Genomic DNA, 19,251 nt, shown 5'->3' on the forward strand with positions numbered 1-19,251 from the left:
TCAGCCAAAACAAGATTTAGTTAAGACAGAAAGGGACATCATTAGTTTAAACTTTCTCTCTTACATAACAATCCAATCTGGTATACAACGACAGATAAGACGGTACGATAAACAGGACACACAGATAAAAAGGAGCAGCAACTTAAAACCTTTAAAACTCTTGAGACATCAAAGAAAGCGCTGCTCAGAAGATTGGGAAAGCATTCTAGTTTGTAATCTCCATGATAGCAGAGACTATATCGCCATCTGCAGCCCTGAGAGCCTTGACAGCTTTGGCTCTGGAAACTCCTGCTTGAGTCATCACCAGCTCTATATCCTTCGGTTCTACGCCAGCCTCATCAACGTCCTCATCATCCTGAGCCACAGTCGATGGCTCTGGCTTTGATATAACGTTGCTTAGATTAGGAGCCTTGAACTGCTCTGCAGCTTGAGACTGCAATTGTGAGCTCAAGTCCTCAATCTTTGCTTCACCAAATATGACATATGTGTCTGAATTTGGGCTCTTGAAAACATCTGGTTTTGAGATGACAAATAGTATCTGAATGAAATAAAAACAAAAGAATCAGAAGAAAGTTATTCACTATGACCTAAGCAACTTAAATAGATTTTAAAAGAAAAAGGGAAGTGAGCAAATAATAACGTCAACTTACATTTTTGCTCTTCTTGACAGTTACACGGCTGACACCTGGGATTGGCTTCATTCCTAGCTTTAGCATAGCTTTTCGGCTCTTCTTCTCACTCCTGCTCTGCTTCGACCTGCCACTACCATCTCCAAGTTCTGCCCACAACAATAAGCATTTAAGTATTGCCAGAATAATCAGGGAAGAAGCAACTCTCGTGGCCTTTCTGTTGCATCTGAACAGAAATAAATATGCAGCACTCCAATATATAGACAAATGCAACATACAAGATTAAATCTTGGTTCTTGATAATCCTTTTTATAAACTACAGGAATGCTTTCAGGCGACCATGATGACTTATGTTAGTTTCTGTTTACTGATACATTCTCTTTTATATGGGTTTAGCTTGACCATATTTTTGTGGAGGACATTTGGTATAGTGAGGCACCCCTAGCCAATCTTCTGATACATATTCACCCTTTTAGATTGGTTACTTCAATCCTCTGACATTAGAACTTATGATCCAACACCAGTGTTTATTCAATAAGATTTATAACTTGTGCATTATCAAATATGTAAATAACATATGAGTATTTCAATTAACACCTAAAACAGATTTTATTGATACTTGTACAAAGTATGTAGTTTTGACATGTCATCTGTGGAAAAATAACACTTCAGTATGAAAATGTATGAATTTTAAATCACTTATATCCAAAATATGGGGGTTAGAAGGCTATCAGATAAGTTCACAATATCTCAGAAAGATATTCACAGTAAAACAAACATTTTGATTATCAACTGAATTGGAAGGCAACAATATCAGGTTGTATCTCAAATATTATCTATTTTTAGGGGATAGACAAATTATCTCATGTCTGCTGATTGGAACAGAAAGGTTCAATGGATTTGTTGTCCCAGACAGATGCCATGTCCATCTGACATAATCTAAATCAATGCCTGACGGGAATTAACCAGGAAGTGTTAAACTAAAAAATCATGAATAATTAACATAACTTCAATTTGATAACTAGATGTACCTAACTTAATTTACAAGCAATTAGAACAAAAACAAGCTTTAGCAAATCATAGGCTCAGTTTCTCTACTTCTGCATTGGCTCTGTTGCTCTAAGAATTGCCCAACACATTAGTTTGATCAACTCAAAAACTGCCTTCCAAAGACTTTCTGATGTCAAAAGTGTTCCCCGCAATGGTGTTTTTGGACCAGCTAGAGAGAGATTTAGAAGTCTGCTTGATTTTGTGTCTCACAAAATCAAGGAGGGGATACTTTAAATACTTATAAGAAACAGCACTAGAGTAACTTATGCAAGAGGTGTGGGTCTATTATCATAACTCCACATGGGTTAGGGTCTAAAATTATGTTGGTTTTAAGTCTTTACTTCCTGTCTCATATTGATATTAACTTCAAACTATTTTCAAGTTGTAGTCCTGTCAGAAAAATGCTCTCAAATAAATAAGAAAAACTTTCGTGAAAGGGTATCAGATGAAATTCCTTTCTAAAGGGCGTCTCGGCTGTGACTGACACTGATAAGTTGAATGGTACCATTCTAATATGAACTGTCAAAATAATAACAAACCAAATCAGGACTCAGAATTGTCAATAATTGTTGTACACTTACCTTCAGCGTCATCATCATCTTTCTCATCGTCATCGTCGTCATCATCGTCTTCTTCATCCTCGATGATTGGTACCTCGGACTACAAGAGAAGGGAGTAAAAACTCTATAAGCTTACACAAGGATCAAAAAACTGTCACTCTCTTGAAAGAAGCTGCTTTTAAGACAAACATTGAGAACATGCTTAAAGTTGATAACTTCAATAACCACACATGGACCAAAGAAGCTTACTTTTGTCCATTTTCCTTCTTTCTTTACACTTCTGTTAATAAATTTTATAATCCTACTTATTGTGCTAGTAATCTCAAAAGATTCAAACTTCGATATTTATGATAACAAAGATACAAACTTCACTGAAGAAAGTGTTGGACAAGCAAATTAGTAGTCGTTTTCCAAATCTTTATTACTTACCCCATTTCTGAAAAATTAAACAGCCTCCCAATGAAACTGTAAGTTGTAATACCCAGAAAGGTTTCTTAATATACTAATACATAACAAAACAACTAAGCTTTAGCCCCCCAAGAAAATTGGGGTCGGCCTGTTTGAGCTTGATCACATTTCCCGTCCAACCCAGATAAAGGAGGATGATAGCAGTATGCTGACAGCTACATTTAAAATAATGGAGAGGCCATCCAAAATGTTGGCAGAAAATCAGGAATCACTAGTCTTTTACATAACTTTATTTCTTTTCAATTTGCAAGCAGACAAGTACCTAGCCAATTGCACCCAGAACAATCAGAAACCTATGAACCACCTCAAACTTCTACTAGAAAAATATCAACAAACCCAATGTATCCACAAGCGGTGTCTGGGGCTTGGAAGGTAGAGTAGCTATTTCCGATAGTCACTGACAAAACATTACTAAATGGAACACAGTAACTACAACAAACTAACACAGTAATCAGGATACAACAAAACAATAAAAAATAATACAAATCGAATAACAATAAACTACAAAAGTAATACTAATATTAACCATTTAAATATATTGCAGATCTTTGCTCAAAAGTTCAATTTTATCTTGCCAATTCGTCTGTCACTTAACCTAGACAGTGGCAACACAAACCATTCAGTATAACAACAGCAACACACACAGTGTAATCCCACGAGTGAGGTCCGGAGACAAACAGGTTGCTTCCGATAGACACTCAGCTTAAACCATTCAGCATAACAAAAACTAATAATCGAACAATTACTGATCATTTAACAACGAAAAACTACTCTACCTAACAATTAAATCAACAGAAAAAGATATAAAAAACAGAACTTTGTATCTACACTTCTAGTATATATATGAGGAGAGGGACAAGGAACATTACTTCAAGCTTCTGTTGTTCGAGATGAGCGGCTAGGAGCTCTTCTTGAGATTGAGCAGTCATGGCTGAGAGAAATTTGTGAGAGACGGAGAAATTTGGTTTTGGGGGAAAAGAGAGATGTAAAACCCTAAACGGCGAGAAGCAGGCCTTTTTACTTTGAGATCTGAACACCTAGCCCAACCCTTTGCCACTCCAAGACCCGACCCGACCCGAGTATATTTATGATTTTTTCGAGCTTTTGGTCGAAATTGTCCCTTATCTTAATGGGGTTGTTTGGTGGAGTGCAGGGAGAAGATAAAATTTCAGAAATAACAAACATAATATACATAATAACGTTTTATAGCTATATTTTTTATAATTGTGATTCATAGCTATAGTTTTGTTTGTTATGGATGATGTCGTTTGTATATTTCACGTGATTTGTATATTTCGCTTGTGAATATACAAATAGAGTAAGTATGTACAAATTTTGTATTTATACATTTAGATATTTCGTTTGTTAATATACAAATAGGGTAATTTATTGTGATTTTTTCATAATTCGTATACAAATAGTTAGGGTAAGCATATACAAATTCTGAATTGAATTATGAAAATATAATCAGGTGAATTATACAAATTAAACGAATAGCAAGATTTGGAGAAACTGTGGTTGTGATCACAATTTTTCAAAACAATAGCTATAACATTTAATATCGTTTAAATGTTTGTTATTTTACACAATTTTTCCTTAAGAAAAACAATACATACATTAGTTTTGTGTATCATTAGGAGTTCTGTTGGTATCTCTAGCTTGTACCACTAACACAAGACCACTCATATGATTTTCATAGGTGCATTGTTAATTATATCATAATTTCTGTCAAATTTTTAAAATAGATATACATATATACATATGATTTTTTCGAAAGTTAGCGGGTGCACGTGCACCCCCTCTCTAAAGTGTAGGTCTGCCTCTGAGTACAATGTATAAAAAAGTATGTTGAGTTTGGTGAATTTGTTATGTTGAAATTATTTCTTATGTATTGTTTAATTTGGTGTATTAAAAACAATATGTATTGCATAATTTATATAAAAAAAAATGGTGTTCATAAAAATACCTTCATTAAATATGTTGTGGATTTTTTTTTTAGCCCGTTGGGGCATGGCTGTTGGGAGGTGGATCCCACACCTAGAATCAAATTCAATCTCTGTTTGCTGCTCAGTCACGAGTGCATCGTATGTGGTTTGCCTAATGCGTTTTACATCTCGTGTGTGATTTGCAAGCTATTGCATAGTGATCAGGTTACCGGGAATATGCTCATCCAAAGAGCAGATGTTGTGTTTTTCTTGGAAGTTCAAAAAAAATGTAGTAAAAGTTTGGATGAATAATTGTGTCTTTAATCAGCTAATGCATGCATAAAAACTCTCTAGGTATTGTTTGGTAGGATATAATAAGAATAATGTTAAATATGGTGTATTAATAATGTTTGTATTAATTGTGATAAAATTATTTTTGCCGTATTTAATTTTATGTATTAAAAATAACATGCATTACATAATTTTTTTTTTAAAAATGTTAGTAAAAATAACCTCTATAAATATGATGAAAATGATGTGGAAAAAGTTTTGAGGGATAAATATATCTTTAATCATGTTAATGCATGTATTATAATCTCTCATATTATTAATATAACATGAATTTTCATGTATTCATTATACATATCATAATACTAAATATAGAGTGTATACTTAATACACTAATTAATTATACATACATTAAAAAAATATACTAAACAAAATACTAATAATATAAGAAAAATATACATTATTTTTTGATGCACTTTACAAACGACTCTATATAGTTATAGTTGCAGAGGTAAAATTACATATATATCACGTTTTTCCTTATTATAGTTTTTTTTTTATATGGTAAGCATTCATCTAAAATGAAATTACAATTGAATTGATTAAGCAAGAAATCTCTCAAATAAATAGCGGATACTGGGTTTCTTGTCATCAACAAAGAGAAAAAGAATTCATCTACATTTTAAATTGATAGAGGTATTGAAAGTACACCTAAATTTTGACGTAAATTATTAGTTTCGTTCGTGAATTATTGACTATCTTAAAAACACCTCTATATAGCTAACCAAACTGAGATATACTTTCGCTCTACCACATAAATAACAAGTAATCTCAAACTCTTATAGAAACATTAGACTATTAATAAAAATTCGAGAGAAGTGTTGAAAACACTCATAAATTTGATGAGAATTTAAGTGTATTTCACTCACGTTATAAATTTAGGAGTGTATTTAAATTTAGTTAATTAAATAAAAAGGTATTTTTAGGACCGTTAATAATTTGGGATGAAATTAATAATTAATCAATTCATTTTTTTTTAAAAAAGAGGACACAAATAAGTACTCACTCTCAACGCCTGCCCCATTTTTGTATCGCCATTTTTCTCACTGCGCCACTGCTTAGAACCGCCATACTCTCTCCTCACGCTTTACATAATTTCAGCAATTTTTGCTGTAATCAGTGAGGAGAAATTGGAAATTTCTAGGGTTTCGGTTTCGATTTTTCACGTAGTTCGGTGTGCAGTGTGTGTGAAATATCTAGGGTTTTCATTGTGCCCTAAGTCATCGTCGGCGTCGCATATCTGAGAAAAAATGGCTGGAAAAAACGTGATCTCCGATGACGAAGGTTGATTTTTCATTTTTTTGGAGAAATCTGCTGGTTATATTTAGCTGGAAATTTTAGTAAGTAGTTAAATGCATGTGTTTATAGAAATAAAATGTTTTGTGTGCAGATGAAGTCGGAATGGAGGAAGAGGAGAGGGATGAAGAGCCAGTTGATGGTGATGGAGTGGATGAGCGGGAGGATGAGGATGAAGACGAGGAAGAAGAAGGTATTTGTATGATTGAAGTTTTCACACACACACATAAGGTTATATGTATTTTGCGGATTGTTTATCGGAAGCAACCTCTCTATCTTTACGAGGTGTAGGGTTGGGGTAAGATGCATACACCTATCCTTTCTAGACCGAACTTGTGGAATTACACCTGGTGTGTTGTTGTTGTATGGTTATATGTATTTGCCGAGGGTCTATTGGAAACAACCTCTCTATCTCAATGAGCTAGGGGTAAGGTGTACGTACACTCTACCCTCTCCAGAGGCCACTTGTGGAATTACATTGGGTAATGGGTATGTTAGTTGTTATATGATTCTATGTATTTGTTGTTTTTGAGGTATTCTGGTGCTTGTATTTGGGCAGAAGGTCAGGATGAATATGAGAAAGATGGATTTATAGTGGATGATGTAGAGGAAGAAGAGGATGAGGATGAAGATGATAGAGCTGACAGCGATGATGAGAGGCAAAAGAAGAAGAAAAGGAAGAAAAGGTGAGTTCGTCTTTTCGGACATTTCATTATTTTTCTCGTGTATGGTTGCCTTATATATTTCTGTTTCAGGGAGTCAGAGAGGAATTACGTGCTTGATGAAGATGATTATGAACTTCTACAGGAAAGCAATATTGCGGTGCCTCGTCCAAAACTTGTGAGTTGTGATTTTTGCTTACTGAATATAACACGCAAGCAAACACATATATATGCATTTCATATGTAGGGTATTGATATTGTCAGTCAATGTTTTACACTTTCTGATTTTCACCCTGGTTGATTAGGAGAGCAAAAAGTTCAAGCGGCTAAAAAAAGCTCAGAGGGATATGGAGGATGAGGGTTCTGGTTTTTATGAGGAGGAGGAGTTTGACGGAACTGGGAGACGAGGGCGTACAGCTGAGCAGAAGCTCGAGCGTAGCTTATTTGGTGATGATGAAGGTAAACATCATTTTAGTTGTCTTCTTTATTGGGTATTTCTTGTGTTGTTAACTGACCTCCCTGAGATATTTCCAGGGCAACCACTCGAGGATATTGCTGAGGAGGAAGAAAGGCTGGAGGAAGAAGAGGATGCTGACATTGGTGAGGAAGATGAAATGGCAGACTTTATTGTTGATGAAGAAGAAGTTGATGAACATGGTGCTCCTATTAGGTATAGCATTTGAGATATATGTGGCTGTAGGATTCAATCTTGATGTTTTATATTGCTTTCTGATTTATGTGACATTGTCTTTCTGGCTCCACAGAAGGAAGAAGGTAAACAAAAAGAAGTCCAGGCAGGCAGCAGGAGTTTCGTCCTCTGCTCTCCAGGAAGCCCATGACATATTTGGTGATGTTGACGAACTTTTAATGCGTCGAAAACAAGATCGGGCCAAATCGAGCATGCATGATGAATCCGGTGAATGGAGTGAAAGGAGACTTGAAGACGAATTTGATCCTACTATTCTAGCTGAGAAATATATGACTGAGAAGGATGAGCACATTCGGAAAATAGATGTCCCTGAAAGAATGCAGGTGCAACACCGAGATTTTTCTCTGTCATTGGATCATACATCTTACTTTTCTTTGTCATAGGATTTGACATCTTAGTTTTCTTGTCTTGGTAGTTTTTGTTGTTTTTCTTGTTTACTATGCTACTTTCTTAACAGTGGAATCTCTTGTTAATTCTTTGTAGATAGCCGAGGAGAGCACTGGTCCTGTGCCACCTGAAACCATCAGTGTGGAAGAGAGCAACTGGATCTACAATCAGCTTGCTGCTGGTGTTGTGCCTCTTTTTAAGAAGAAAGATAGTGGGAAAGATAGTGGTACAACTGATGAAGAGAAAGAGCTACCAATAGATAAAGATGACATTATGAGATTTCTGGATTTGATGCACGCGCAGAAGTTTGATGTGAGTGCTTAACATTAACTAGGACTTGATCTTTTCTATGCATGACATTTGAAACTCTGCAAATTTTTGCTTTGTTATTAGGTCCCGTTCATTGCCATGTACCGTAAGGAGGAATGCATGAGCTTATTTAAGGACCCAGAAGAGGATGGAACTAGTGATGATGGCCCTAAAAATTCTGACAAAAAACCTGCAGTAAGATGGCATAAGGTGATACTTGTTCTCAAACTATTATGGATTGTCCCATGTTTAGAACCTTGGGAATATGAAATGTTTATTGAAAGAGATTATGCTGCAGGTGCTTTGGGCAATCCAAGATTTAGACAGAAAGTGGCTCCTCCTTCAGAAGCGGAAGTCTGCACTTGAGTTGTACTATAAGAAGCGTTTTCAAGAAGAGTCCCGTAGGGTGTATGATGAAACACGTCTAAAGTTGAATCAGCAGCTCTTTGAATCAATTACTAATTCACTCCAGGCGTCTGAGTCTGAAAGAGAGGTTGACGATGTTGACTCAAAATTTAACTTGCACTTCCCACCTGGAGAGGTCGGTGTGGATGAAGGACAATATAAGAGGCCAAAGAGGAAATCACAATACAGTATTTGCAGCAAATCCGGCTTATGGGAAGTGGCGAGCAAGTTGGGATACAGCGCCGAGCAATTTGGTAGACATATGTCTCTAGAAAAGATGGTAAGTGTTCTCTTATATGTTCTGAATCTGCCAAATGCTGAAGAAAGTAAAATTGCATTTATTGTAACTATTTTCTTAATCAAGGAATCCCAAGAGGGTCACCATAATACTGATTACACCTATGCATTTGAAACTCAGTTTTAGAACATCATGACTTTTGGACTCTCAATTTGCTTGTTGACATACAATTAGAAATGAGATGTGTACAATTAAGTAGACAGTACAAAATGATGTCCCTGGCTTATTTAAATTTATATGCGTCATCTCCTACAGAGATATAGATCCCATTTGTGAGAGGATGACTTGCTAACATCTCAATGATCAACCTAGTTAAGACCTTTAAATCGCAATCGCACAATGCTAAAAATTATGTTTTCAGCACTCAAATATTTTCCAAATAGCCATTGTTGTTCCCTTTGCTTTCTCGTTATTGTTGCTGTAGTTGGGTTTATTTCCTTGAAGTTCATCTCTTATAGTCTAATTTGCTGAGGGAGTTTTGGGTAATATTTTACTAGTTGGAACCAGGAAATCTTGGGTGAAAGCGTGAACTTTCTTGCAGGGGGATGAGCTGGAGGATGCTAGGGAACCACCAGAAGAGATGGCATCGAACTTCACCTGTGCAATGTTTGAAACACCTCAAGCTGTGCTTAAAGGCGCTAGACACATGGTATGTGGACATTTATGTTAAACTTATTTGCAACAATTTTGTTGCCATGTCGGACTGTAATAGCTGACTCTTAGTGATCATATTTAGGCAGCAGTAGAGATAAGCTGTGAACCAAGTGTCCGTAAACATGTGCGTACTACCTATATGACCCACGCTGTAGTATCAACGAGTCCAACTCCTGAGGGGAATACAGTGATTGATTCCTTCCATCGATTTGCTGAAGTCAAGTGGTTACGGGATAAACCTCTCTCCGAATTTGTGGATGCACAGTGGCTTCTCATCCAGAAGGCTGAAGAGGAGAAACTCCTCCAAGTTACTATCAAGCTGCCTGAAGTTCATCTTAACCAGCTGACAACTGACTCGAAAGAGCATTATCTCAGTGACGGTGTGAGTAAATCTGCTCAGTTATGGAACGAACAGAGAAAGTTAATACTTGAGGATGCAATCTTCAATTTTCTTCTGCCTTCAATGGAAAAGGAAGCAAGATCCTTGCTAACAAGTAAAGCAAAAAACTGTCTTCTTATGGAATATGGTAATGTTTTGTGGAATAAAGTGTCAGTTGGACCATATCAACGCAGAGAGAATGATCTTGGCTCTGATGAAGAGCCTGCACCCAGGGTTATGGCTTGCTGTTGGGGCCATGGTAAGCCAGCAACCACTTTTGTGATGTTGGATTCGTCGGGAGAGGTTTTGGATATTCTGTATGCTGGATCTCTTAGCCTTCGTGGCCAGAATGTTAATGATGAGCAGCGGAAGAAGAATGACCAGCAGAGACTGTTAAAATTCATGATGGACCACCAACCCCATGTTGTAGTCCTGGGAGCTGTAAATCTGTCTTGTACACGGCTTAAGGAGGATATTTATGAGGTATGCAGCCATGAATTTTATTTGATTGGTAGCTAATATGATTAGGGTAAACTCAGAGTATTCTGGTAGGAAATGTAGTTCCCATTTCAGGCATTTTATAAAAAATCTTTTCATCAGCCTAACTTTTTTACTGCGGTGGCTAAAGTATCTCTTGACTGTTCATGTGATTCAGATTATTTTCAAGATGGTGGAGGATAATCCAAGAGATGTTGGTCATGAGATGGATAATCTGAACATAATATACGGAGACGAATCCCTTCCGCATCTCTATGAGAATTCCCGCATTTCTGCCGACCAGCTTCCTACGCAGTCAGGTAATCACTCTCCTGTGAGCTTAAATGCAACTGTTAGGAGTTAGCTGTACTTATCCTCTCCCTGATTTTAGGTATTGTGAGGCGCGCTGTGGCATTGGGACGTTATCTTCAAAATCCTTTATCAATGGTAGCAACATTATGTGGACCAGGGAGGGAAATTTTATCTTGGAAGCTGAATACTTTAGAGAGCTTTCTCACACCAGACGAGAAGTATGAGGTGGTTGAACAGGTTATGGTGGATGTAACTAACCAGGTGGGTGTTGATCTTAATTTGGCTATAAGTCATGAATGGCTATTTGCCCCGCTGCAATTTATTTCGGGGCTGGGTCCCAGAAAGGCGGCATCTCTTCAAAGATCCTTGGTAAGACAGCAGACAATCTTCACGAGGAAGGATCTCTTAACTGAACATCATCTTGGTAAAAAGGTATTTGTTAATGCAGTTGGCTTCTTGCGAGTACGGCGCAGTGGATACACTGCAAATAGCAATACATATATTGATTTGTTGGATGATACAAGGATCCATCCAGAATCCTATAGTCTTGCACAGGAGTTGGCAAAAGATATTTATCTTAAAGACATGGGTGAAGAAAATAATGATGATGATGAAGTGCTTGAAATGGCAATAGAGCATGTTAAAGAGAAGCCACATTTGTTGAGGTTGGTTAATGCTTATGAATATGCTGAAGATAAGAATCGTTTTAATAAAAGGGAAACCCTTAATGGTATAAAGTTGGAGCTAATGCAAGGGTTTCAAGATTGGCGTAGACAGTATGTGGAGCCAAGCCAGGATGAAGAGTTCTATATGATTTCTGGTGAGTCTGAGGAGACGCTTTCTGAGGGAAGAATTGTGCAGGCAACAGTTCGTCGGGTTCAACCTCAGAAAGCTATCTGTTCTCTCGAGTGTGGATTGACTGGTATTCTTTCCAAGGAAGATTCTTCAGATGATTGGAGAGATGTCAATGATTTGACTGAAAAAATGCGTGAAGGTGATATCTTAACTTGCAGAATCAAGTCGATCCAAAAAAATAGGTACCAGGTTTTCCTGAGTTGTAAAGAGAATGATTTGAGAAATAATAGGTATCAGAATAATCAGAACTTGGATCCATACTACCATGAAGATCGCACTAGCTTACAGACTGAGAAGGAAAAAGCTCGTAAAGAAAAGGAGCTTGCAAAGAAGCATTTCAAGCCAAGGATGATAGTTCATCCTCGATTCAAAAATATAACAGCCGATGAAGCTGTGGAGGTATGTTGTATCTTCAGAGATATTGTGTGTAAATTTGGTGCGTAGTTCTTATGTTGTGACATCGTAATAACAAGAATTAAGCGTCTTTAACAATTCTAGCATTTGATGCCTAAGCTTATTTTGATACTCTCTTCATACGTTGTGCAGTTCCTCTCTGACAAGGAACCGGGTGAAAGCATTGTACGTCCCAGCTCACGTGGACCATCATATTTGACTTTAACTCTCAAAGTGTATGATGGAGTTTATGCTCACAAGGATATTGTGGAAGGTGGAAAGGAACATAAGGATATAACAAGCTTGCTGCGCATCGGGAAAACACTGAAAATAGGAGAGGATACTTTTGAAGATTTAGATGAGGTACTTCACTTGTCTGTCCAGTCATTTTATATTAACGGGAGTTGTTCCTGATCTAGTTTTTACTTTTTAGCATCTCTTTCCTTTGGTTTTGTGGGAGGGAGAATTGCAGAGAATAGGGAACATATGTTCCCCGTTGTCAATATGAGATCAACAATCTTCATAGGTCGTCCAACCGGTGAAAAAGTTGACTAGGCACCCCAAGTGTGTGGCCTAGTGGTCAATGAAGTAGGTTTGAGAACCATTGTCTCAGGTTCAAATCTCACCAAAGACGAGAAAACACTAGGTGATTCTATCCTTCGGGGTGGCCCAGGGCTTGGGACTTCCATGTTGGAGGTCTCAAGTTCGAAACCCCTTGCCAGCGAAAGCAAGGGGTTTGCCTTCTGGGTTGAGCTCGTAGCCTGGTGCGGGTTACCTCTCCTATGTGGTTTGTGAGCTATTGCATAGGAGCGGGGGTTTTACCCTGTGCGCACCCAAAGGGTAGCGGCTGCGGGTTTCCCTTGCCATCAAAAAAAAAAAAAAACACTAGGTGATTCTTCCCATATGTTGTAGCCTTGGTAGACAGAGTTACCTACATGGTATCTGTTGCTTGTTGCTGGAGGTGACAAGTATCCCGTGGAATTAGTTGAGGTGTGGGAAAGCTACCCTGGACACCACAGCTATAAAAAGGAGTTGAATAAAGCTAAAATAAATAAACATAGTAGTATGACGACTTGTTTTGATGGTTGTTACATATCCTTTCATAATGCATCATATTGTATTGTATTTGATAGTATTGCACTTTACTTCATTATTTTGATAAATACATTTTGATAGATTTTATTGTTACATTGTTTAAAATGTCACGCACTAACAACCTGAAGAATGCCTACAATATTACAAGAAAAAGTAGGATAGCAGGAGTTATTATATAAAAGGTAGGGTAAGGGTAAAAATAAGATTGTTAAATGATGAGAAAAAAAAGGTAACCACTTGGCCACACCAAATCAGTTATAAATAAAGTGACACTTTTTATGGTTACGTGACAAGTGACAACAGATTTGAGAATTAAGATACAATAAAATTTAAGTAACAATCAAAACAAAAATTGTATGTAAATTAACATAACGATATATAATACAATATGAGACAATTATCCAAACAAGCTGTAAGATGATGGTTGGTGCTCTCTGAAAGTAGAACTAGAACATGGGTGCCAATGCAGTTTAGGAAAAAAATAAATATTGCTTAAATGGTGGGCAAATAAATTGGGCAGGAGAGGTAAAATTAATGACTAAAGGACCTGGATGTGCTTAACCTTTTTCTTAAATATAGTTAAAGCTGACTGGATAATTTTATTATAATTGCTATTTTTTTTAATTTTCAAATGAAGTTAATTTTGTTGTCTCTTCTCAGTGAATGCTTTAGTATTAATTGCTCCAAATACTTGCCATAAAAAAATATTAATTGTTCCCAAGCATTTTGCTTGTTGGCATTTAGTTGAGGATGGCTCTCTATGATTGAACCTAGAAACTCCATGGGGGTTTATTTTATATTTTGTAGTCCTTGCAAATTTTCGTGGGGCACTTGTTTGATTACTTTCATTTCCTCTGGAGGTACAATACATTTGTGGGTATGTTCTTTTTAGTTTCTTGGAAACACTAACAACCTCGTTGGTTTAATGTTGTGTTTTTCAGGTAATGGATCGGTATGTTGATCCATTGGTAGCTCATTTGAAGGCAATGCTAAGTTACCGTAAGTTTAAGACGGGAACAAAGGCAGAAGTTGATGAGCTTTTGAAAATTGAGAAATCTGAGTACCCTATGAGGATTGTCTATAGCTTTGGTATTTCTCATGAACACCCTGGGACATTCATTTTGACTTATATACGAAGTTCCAACCCACACCATGAGTATGTTGGTTTGTACCCGAAAGGATTTAAATTCCGCAAGAGGATGTTTGAAGATATTGATCGCCTTGTGGCATATTTTCAAAGGCATATTGATGATCCCCATGACTCCGGACCATCAATACGATCAGTTGCAGCAATGGTGCCTATGCGCAGCCCTGCAAGTGGGGGCTCCTCAGGATTTGGTGGCGGGTGGGGTGGTTCATCCAATGATAGTGGTCGAAGAGGTGGTCAGTCTGGGGACAGAGATAGGTCTTCCGGTTCAGGTTCTAGACCAGGTAAATACTGTTCCTCGGCATTCTTTTTTCCTTTCTCTCTCCTCTTAGTTGCATGATGAAAAGTTGTTCTTCAATCTTCATCATGTTCTGAAAGCGCTAAACCAACTTTAATGGGTTATCTAACTGGTGACTTTCCTAGATACTCTTTTTTTTCTGCGATAAATTGGGCTGGATTTGCAGCCAGGAGGGGTTGCTCTTATTTTATGCACCTCCTCCCAGCATTGACTGATCCGTATCTTCAAGTTGTGGCGGTGTGCCATTCTGCTCTCCTTTTCCCTAAAACGGGTTATTGGGGGAATGGGTTGTGGTGGTCTCTCTTGTGGACGAGCATTATCTCAACTTGCCCTACTTTGTGGGAATGGTATTTGACTTTTCCCTCTAAAAACCTCAGCGTAGGTTAGTCCCTCAACGGCTCAACTGAGAGCACGTTGAGATACCTGTTGCGACTTTTATTTGTCCTAAAAGAGATTAAGGAAGCTCTCTTGAGGCTGAGAGAACATTAGTGTGTATCCTACTGTGTACATCTAGAATGTGTTTCGTTCCATTGGTGTCATTCTACCACTGTTGCTTACAGTTCTTAATCTCAAGGTTGATAAAAGGGGAGTAAGATACATACTGGTTACTTTTGGTTTTGCAGGTAGAAATGACTACAGAAATCGAAGCAATCAGGATGATCAAAGTGGATTGCCACCAAGGCCCTACGGTGGTGGTGGTCGTGGACGTGGTCGTGGTCGGGGACGTGGTAGAGGAAATAATGATAATGACGGACAGGATTCAGATTATGGCTCTCAAAAGTGGAGTTCTAAGGAAGGTGGAGGAGGAGGTTGGGGTGAAGTTCAAAATTCACCTGCCAGGGAGTCTTGGGGCGGTGGTGGTGGAAGTGGTGGTGGAGGTGGTAGTGGAGACGGAGGTGGTTGGAGTGCTAGCCCTAGTGGTGGCGGTGGGGACAGCTGGGGGAAGGACACTGGTGGTGAGGCTGAGGATTCTGGCTGGGGTGGCGGTAAAAAGTCCGGTGGCAGCGGAGGGTGGTGATCAAAGCTATTCTTGTGATCATGTAATGGCGCTCATATTTATGTCGACTTTTTGGATGTACTACCAGTCTCGGCTTGTTTTCTTTAGCATAGATAGTCCTCCAGGTTTCAAATTTGCATCCTTTTAACTGAATTGTTAAGTACTATTAGCATCTTTGTTGCCATGAACCTATTCCCTCTCTATAAATGTTTTTACCTATTAACATGCACTTCTTTACCATTAAACCTTCCCCTCCCTGAACCTCGCGCATTGCAGAAATTTAGTGCATCGGGTTGTCCTGCTTTACTGAGTGTTATATCGGTGAACCTATGTTTGACTCACACATGTTTCGATTTTCAACCACAGTAGGACAATCTTTGGCTAATATTCCCAAAACAAGCTTACTGACCATCGTATCGTTCACCCACCTAACCTCTACCATTTGTTCTCTGTCTACTAAGATGCCTAATCCATTTCTACTCCTCGAACTTCCTGAGTACCATAACTTAAGTAGACGTCTTGTTACCTACCCATATTGAGATATTTTAATATATTTTTGAGTGAAAAAAATAAAAGAAAGCGTATAGAAGAAGTGAAGTTGAAAATAACATTTGGAAAAATTGAATTTGGTCACGGGTGCGTGCGGTGTACCCCACGACACAATTGAACCTTAGTGCCCGTGATTGGCTCATTGTTATTTATTGCATGCCTCTAAAACTTTAGTTTTTTTGTGTGGTTGTCACCATCATACTTTACCTAAACATTATTCACATTTCCTGTTTTTCATACCAAACCAAAATGACATCTTTATGAAATTTACTTAATAATCTTTATTCATAAAAGAACTTCAAGTAACATACTTGATAGGAATGACATCTGTTTTTTCTTCGAATCGCAATCTTAACCTTCAATCAAGCAATGAACACGAGTAGATAGTCGATCAAGGGGGAGAGGTGGGGAAATGGGGTAAAAAATTATCCGTACCCGTAACCAATGATACAATTACATGTCTTTTGCACACTCTTTTATTGTAGACTTTGATTAATTAATGTGTATTTTCCCTTCATGTATTATTTAACTATGATAAAGTATAATGATTTGATATAAATATCAGATGCGGATAGATTTTTACTAAAAAAAAGGTTGACTGAGTTTGTTTTTTTCCAATTAGTTCATAACTGCTCAGCACTACAAAGTGTATTTTTTTTAAAATCAATTCATAACCTCTCAATGCCTTCAAATTTATTTTTTTCGATCAATCCAACGATCGCTCTATTGTATGAGCTGTAGAGTTTTGGTGTCGAGTCAAACAAACTCAAATACGTAATACGCTTAACGTTAAAATAACATTTGTTATTTACAATGATAGAATATATTAATTTGATATAAACATCAGGTGTGGATAGACGTTTATTAAAAAAGATTAATCAAGTTTGTTTTTTTCCCCAATCAATCCACAATCACTCAGTGCCACAAAGAATATTTTCTTCACTCAATTCATGACCACTCGACACCGCTATTAATGTGAGTTGTAAAGAGTTCTGGTTTCGAGTCAAGCAAACTCAAATACGTATTTTATATATATATATATATATATTATTTGCTATGCTTTCTGTTTTATTGGTTCACCTAGAATTTGGTTAGGCTTTCTATCCATATCAATATGAAGTTTGTGTTTGGTTGAGCGTCCTCTTCGAAATTGAAATTAAATAAATAACAACATTAACAAATAAGTTATAACTACGAGTGGAGATTGCTTACCATTTAATATTTACTCTTTATATAAAGTTGAAAACAAGGATTTTTTTTTATGTAAATAAATAAATTACCTTACCTAGTGCCACTTTATTAACCAATTAAGAGTATTAAAGAGTAATAAATATGGAGTATCTTTTTTTTTTCTTAATTAGAGATCTTGAATTCGAACCATAGATATAAAATCATCTTCATTAGGCAACACATATTAAATTTCAATTTAGAACTTTTCCACGTGAATTCAAATTTAGTCACGCCATAATACGAACATCAAATAATAAAAAAAAGAGTTACCATAATAGTAACCAAGAGTTGTTTTTTTCCTTTCTATGTAATCAAGAGTTACCATATATATACCTAATCACAATTACTTAAATATATTTCAACTATAATATTAATACAATGTTATTTTCCTTAATTATAGTCAATATAGACTATAAGTCCTATACATATGAATTTGTTATATTTAGCCAAACTCATGTTCAAAAGAAGTTTTTGAATTAAAGTGATCATTTGACTTACTTCAAAAACTTTTTGAAGTTAATTATTTTCATTTTATTTTTTTTGAAAAATTATGTGTTGTGTATTTATTTTATTTCATTTTTGAAAAAATTACAACCATATTTATGTTGACAAGACAAGGGACCAAAGTTGACAAAAAACGTGGAGAAGTTAAACCTTTTGTTTGCATATGTGACTTTATTACAAAATACAAAATACCAACTTATAAACCCACAAACAACAACTTAAAAACAAAAAGCCATTCTAACAAAACAACAAAATAAAATTCTCTCTACAAAAAAATATAATCTTAATTAAGGTAACAATATTATTTGCATTCGATATTTAAATATGAGAATTTATTTATCATAATTAAGTTATAAATTAAAATGAAAATATATATTATTTTTATTTTATTGATAAGAGTGTAAATAAAAACATATATTTATTGGATCGATATAAATACTAGGTACGAGTGAAGTTTTTTAATGGCAAAAGTTACTCAATTATTTCAAGTTCTATACCAACCCTAAAATGATGAGTAAAATTTTATTCACATATATTTAATAAATACAAGTTGTATGTTTTTCATTAACAAAATTATTACACTTGAATCTTGATCATGATTAAGTCATGGCATACATTTTTACTTTATTTTTTAATTAACCAAGGTTAAAATAATTGATTAAGTGAAGAACACTATTCTACATTTAAAATTCTTTAACTTTTTTTTATTACACTTAAGGATATATATCCATAGTCATATAAATAAGTTTAAGATTTTAATTTTCAAATAATATAGTATTTGCCTAACTTTTTTTCTTATCAAATTTTGTGACCAATCAAATATAATCATATAAAGTAAAATAAAATGAGTAATGATTTAAACTTGATATAGAACCTGTACGTCCAAAAGATGAGAATAACGAAAATGAAGATGCTGAAATGGATGCGTAGAACTGAACACGTAAAGAAAGATTCGTTAGAAATAAAGATATTCGCGATAAAGTGAAAGTAATGTGGTGAATAAAATGAGAAATGTGAGTTGAGATGATCTAGACATGTGAAGAGGAGACCCACAATCCCAATCACAATATGTGAGAAGTTGGCTACAGTGTCTGAAGAGAGGTAGAAATCCAAAAAAAATATGGAGGTTGAAGTAATTATATAAGACATAACGTATTTGTATCTTAACGAGAATATGACCTTAGATAAGAGGGTTTGAAGGTCGACAATTATATTAGATAGTAATATATAATCATCACTTGTCTAGTTTCTCCATTACCATTCTTCTTTTACGATATATTTTACTTGAGTCGAAGATCGTAAACTATATTGTTAA

At 36.1% G+C, this 19,251-nt stretch overlaps 2 protein-coding genes across 3 annotated transcripts; one reads left to right on the top strand and one right to left on the bottom strand.

The window, feature by feature from the left end:
• On the bottom strand, positions 1–3,749 carry LOC102583896 (nascent polypeptide-associated complex subunit alpha-like protein 1). Its single transcript, XM_006339185.2, has 4 exons — positions 3,577–3,749; positions 2,261–2,339; positions 651–778; positions 1–538 (listed from the first exon to the last, which is right to left on the bottom strand). Exons 1-4 carry the CDS (start codon positions 3,634–3,636, stop codon positions 206–208), a joined length of 600 nt encoding a protein of 199 aa, XP_006339247.1. The 5' UTR covers positions 3,637–3,749; the 3' UTR covers positions 1–205.
• Positions 3,750–5,982: 2,233 nt separating this feature from the next.
• Positions 5,983–15,882, top strand: LOC102584212 (transcription elongation factor SPT6). 2 transcript variants are annotated; one of them, XM_006339186.2, is made up of 17 exons: positions 5,983–6,264; positions 6,371–6,469; positions 6,836–6,962; positions 7,032–7,116; positions 7,244–7,397; positions 7,473–7,608; positions 7,703–7,970; positions 8,131–8,346; positions 8,428–8,553; positions 8,642–9,028; positions 9,588–9,695; positions 9,783–10,562; positions 10,735–10,876; positions 10,948–12,122; positions 12,270–12,479; positions 14,153–14,642; positions 15,280–15,882. In XM_006339186.2, exons 1-17 carry the CDS (start codon positions 6,231–6,233, stop codon positions 15,672–15,674), a joined length of 4,932 nt encoding a protein of 1,643 aa, XP_006339248.1. In that variant the 5' UTR covers positions 5,983–6,230; the 3' UTR covers positions 15,675–15,882. The 2 variants fall into 2 exon arrangements, with proteins under 2 accessions (XP_006339248.1, XP_006339249.1); XM_006339187.2 differs by having other exon boundaries at positions 6,839–6,962.
• Positions 15,883–19,251: the final 3,369 nt, after the last annotated feature.

The sequence above is a fragment of the Solanum tuberosum genome, unplaced genomic scaffold, assembly GCF_000226075.1.
Source record: "Solanum tuberosum cultivar DM 1-3 516 R44 unplaced genomic scaffold, SolTub_3.0 scf00008, whole genome shotgun sequence".
NCBI classification, from domain to species: domain Eukaryota; kingdom Viridiplantae; phylum Streptophyta; class Magnoliopsida; order Solanales; family Solanaceae; genus Solanum; species Solanum tuberosum.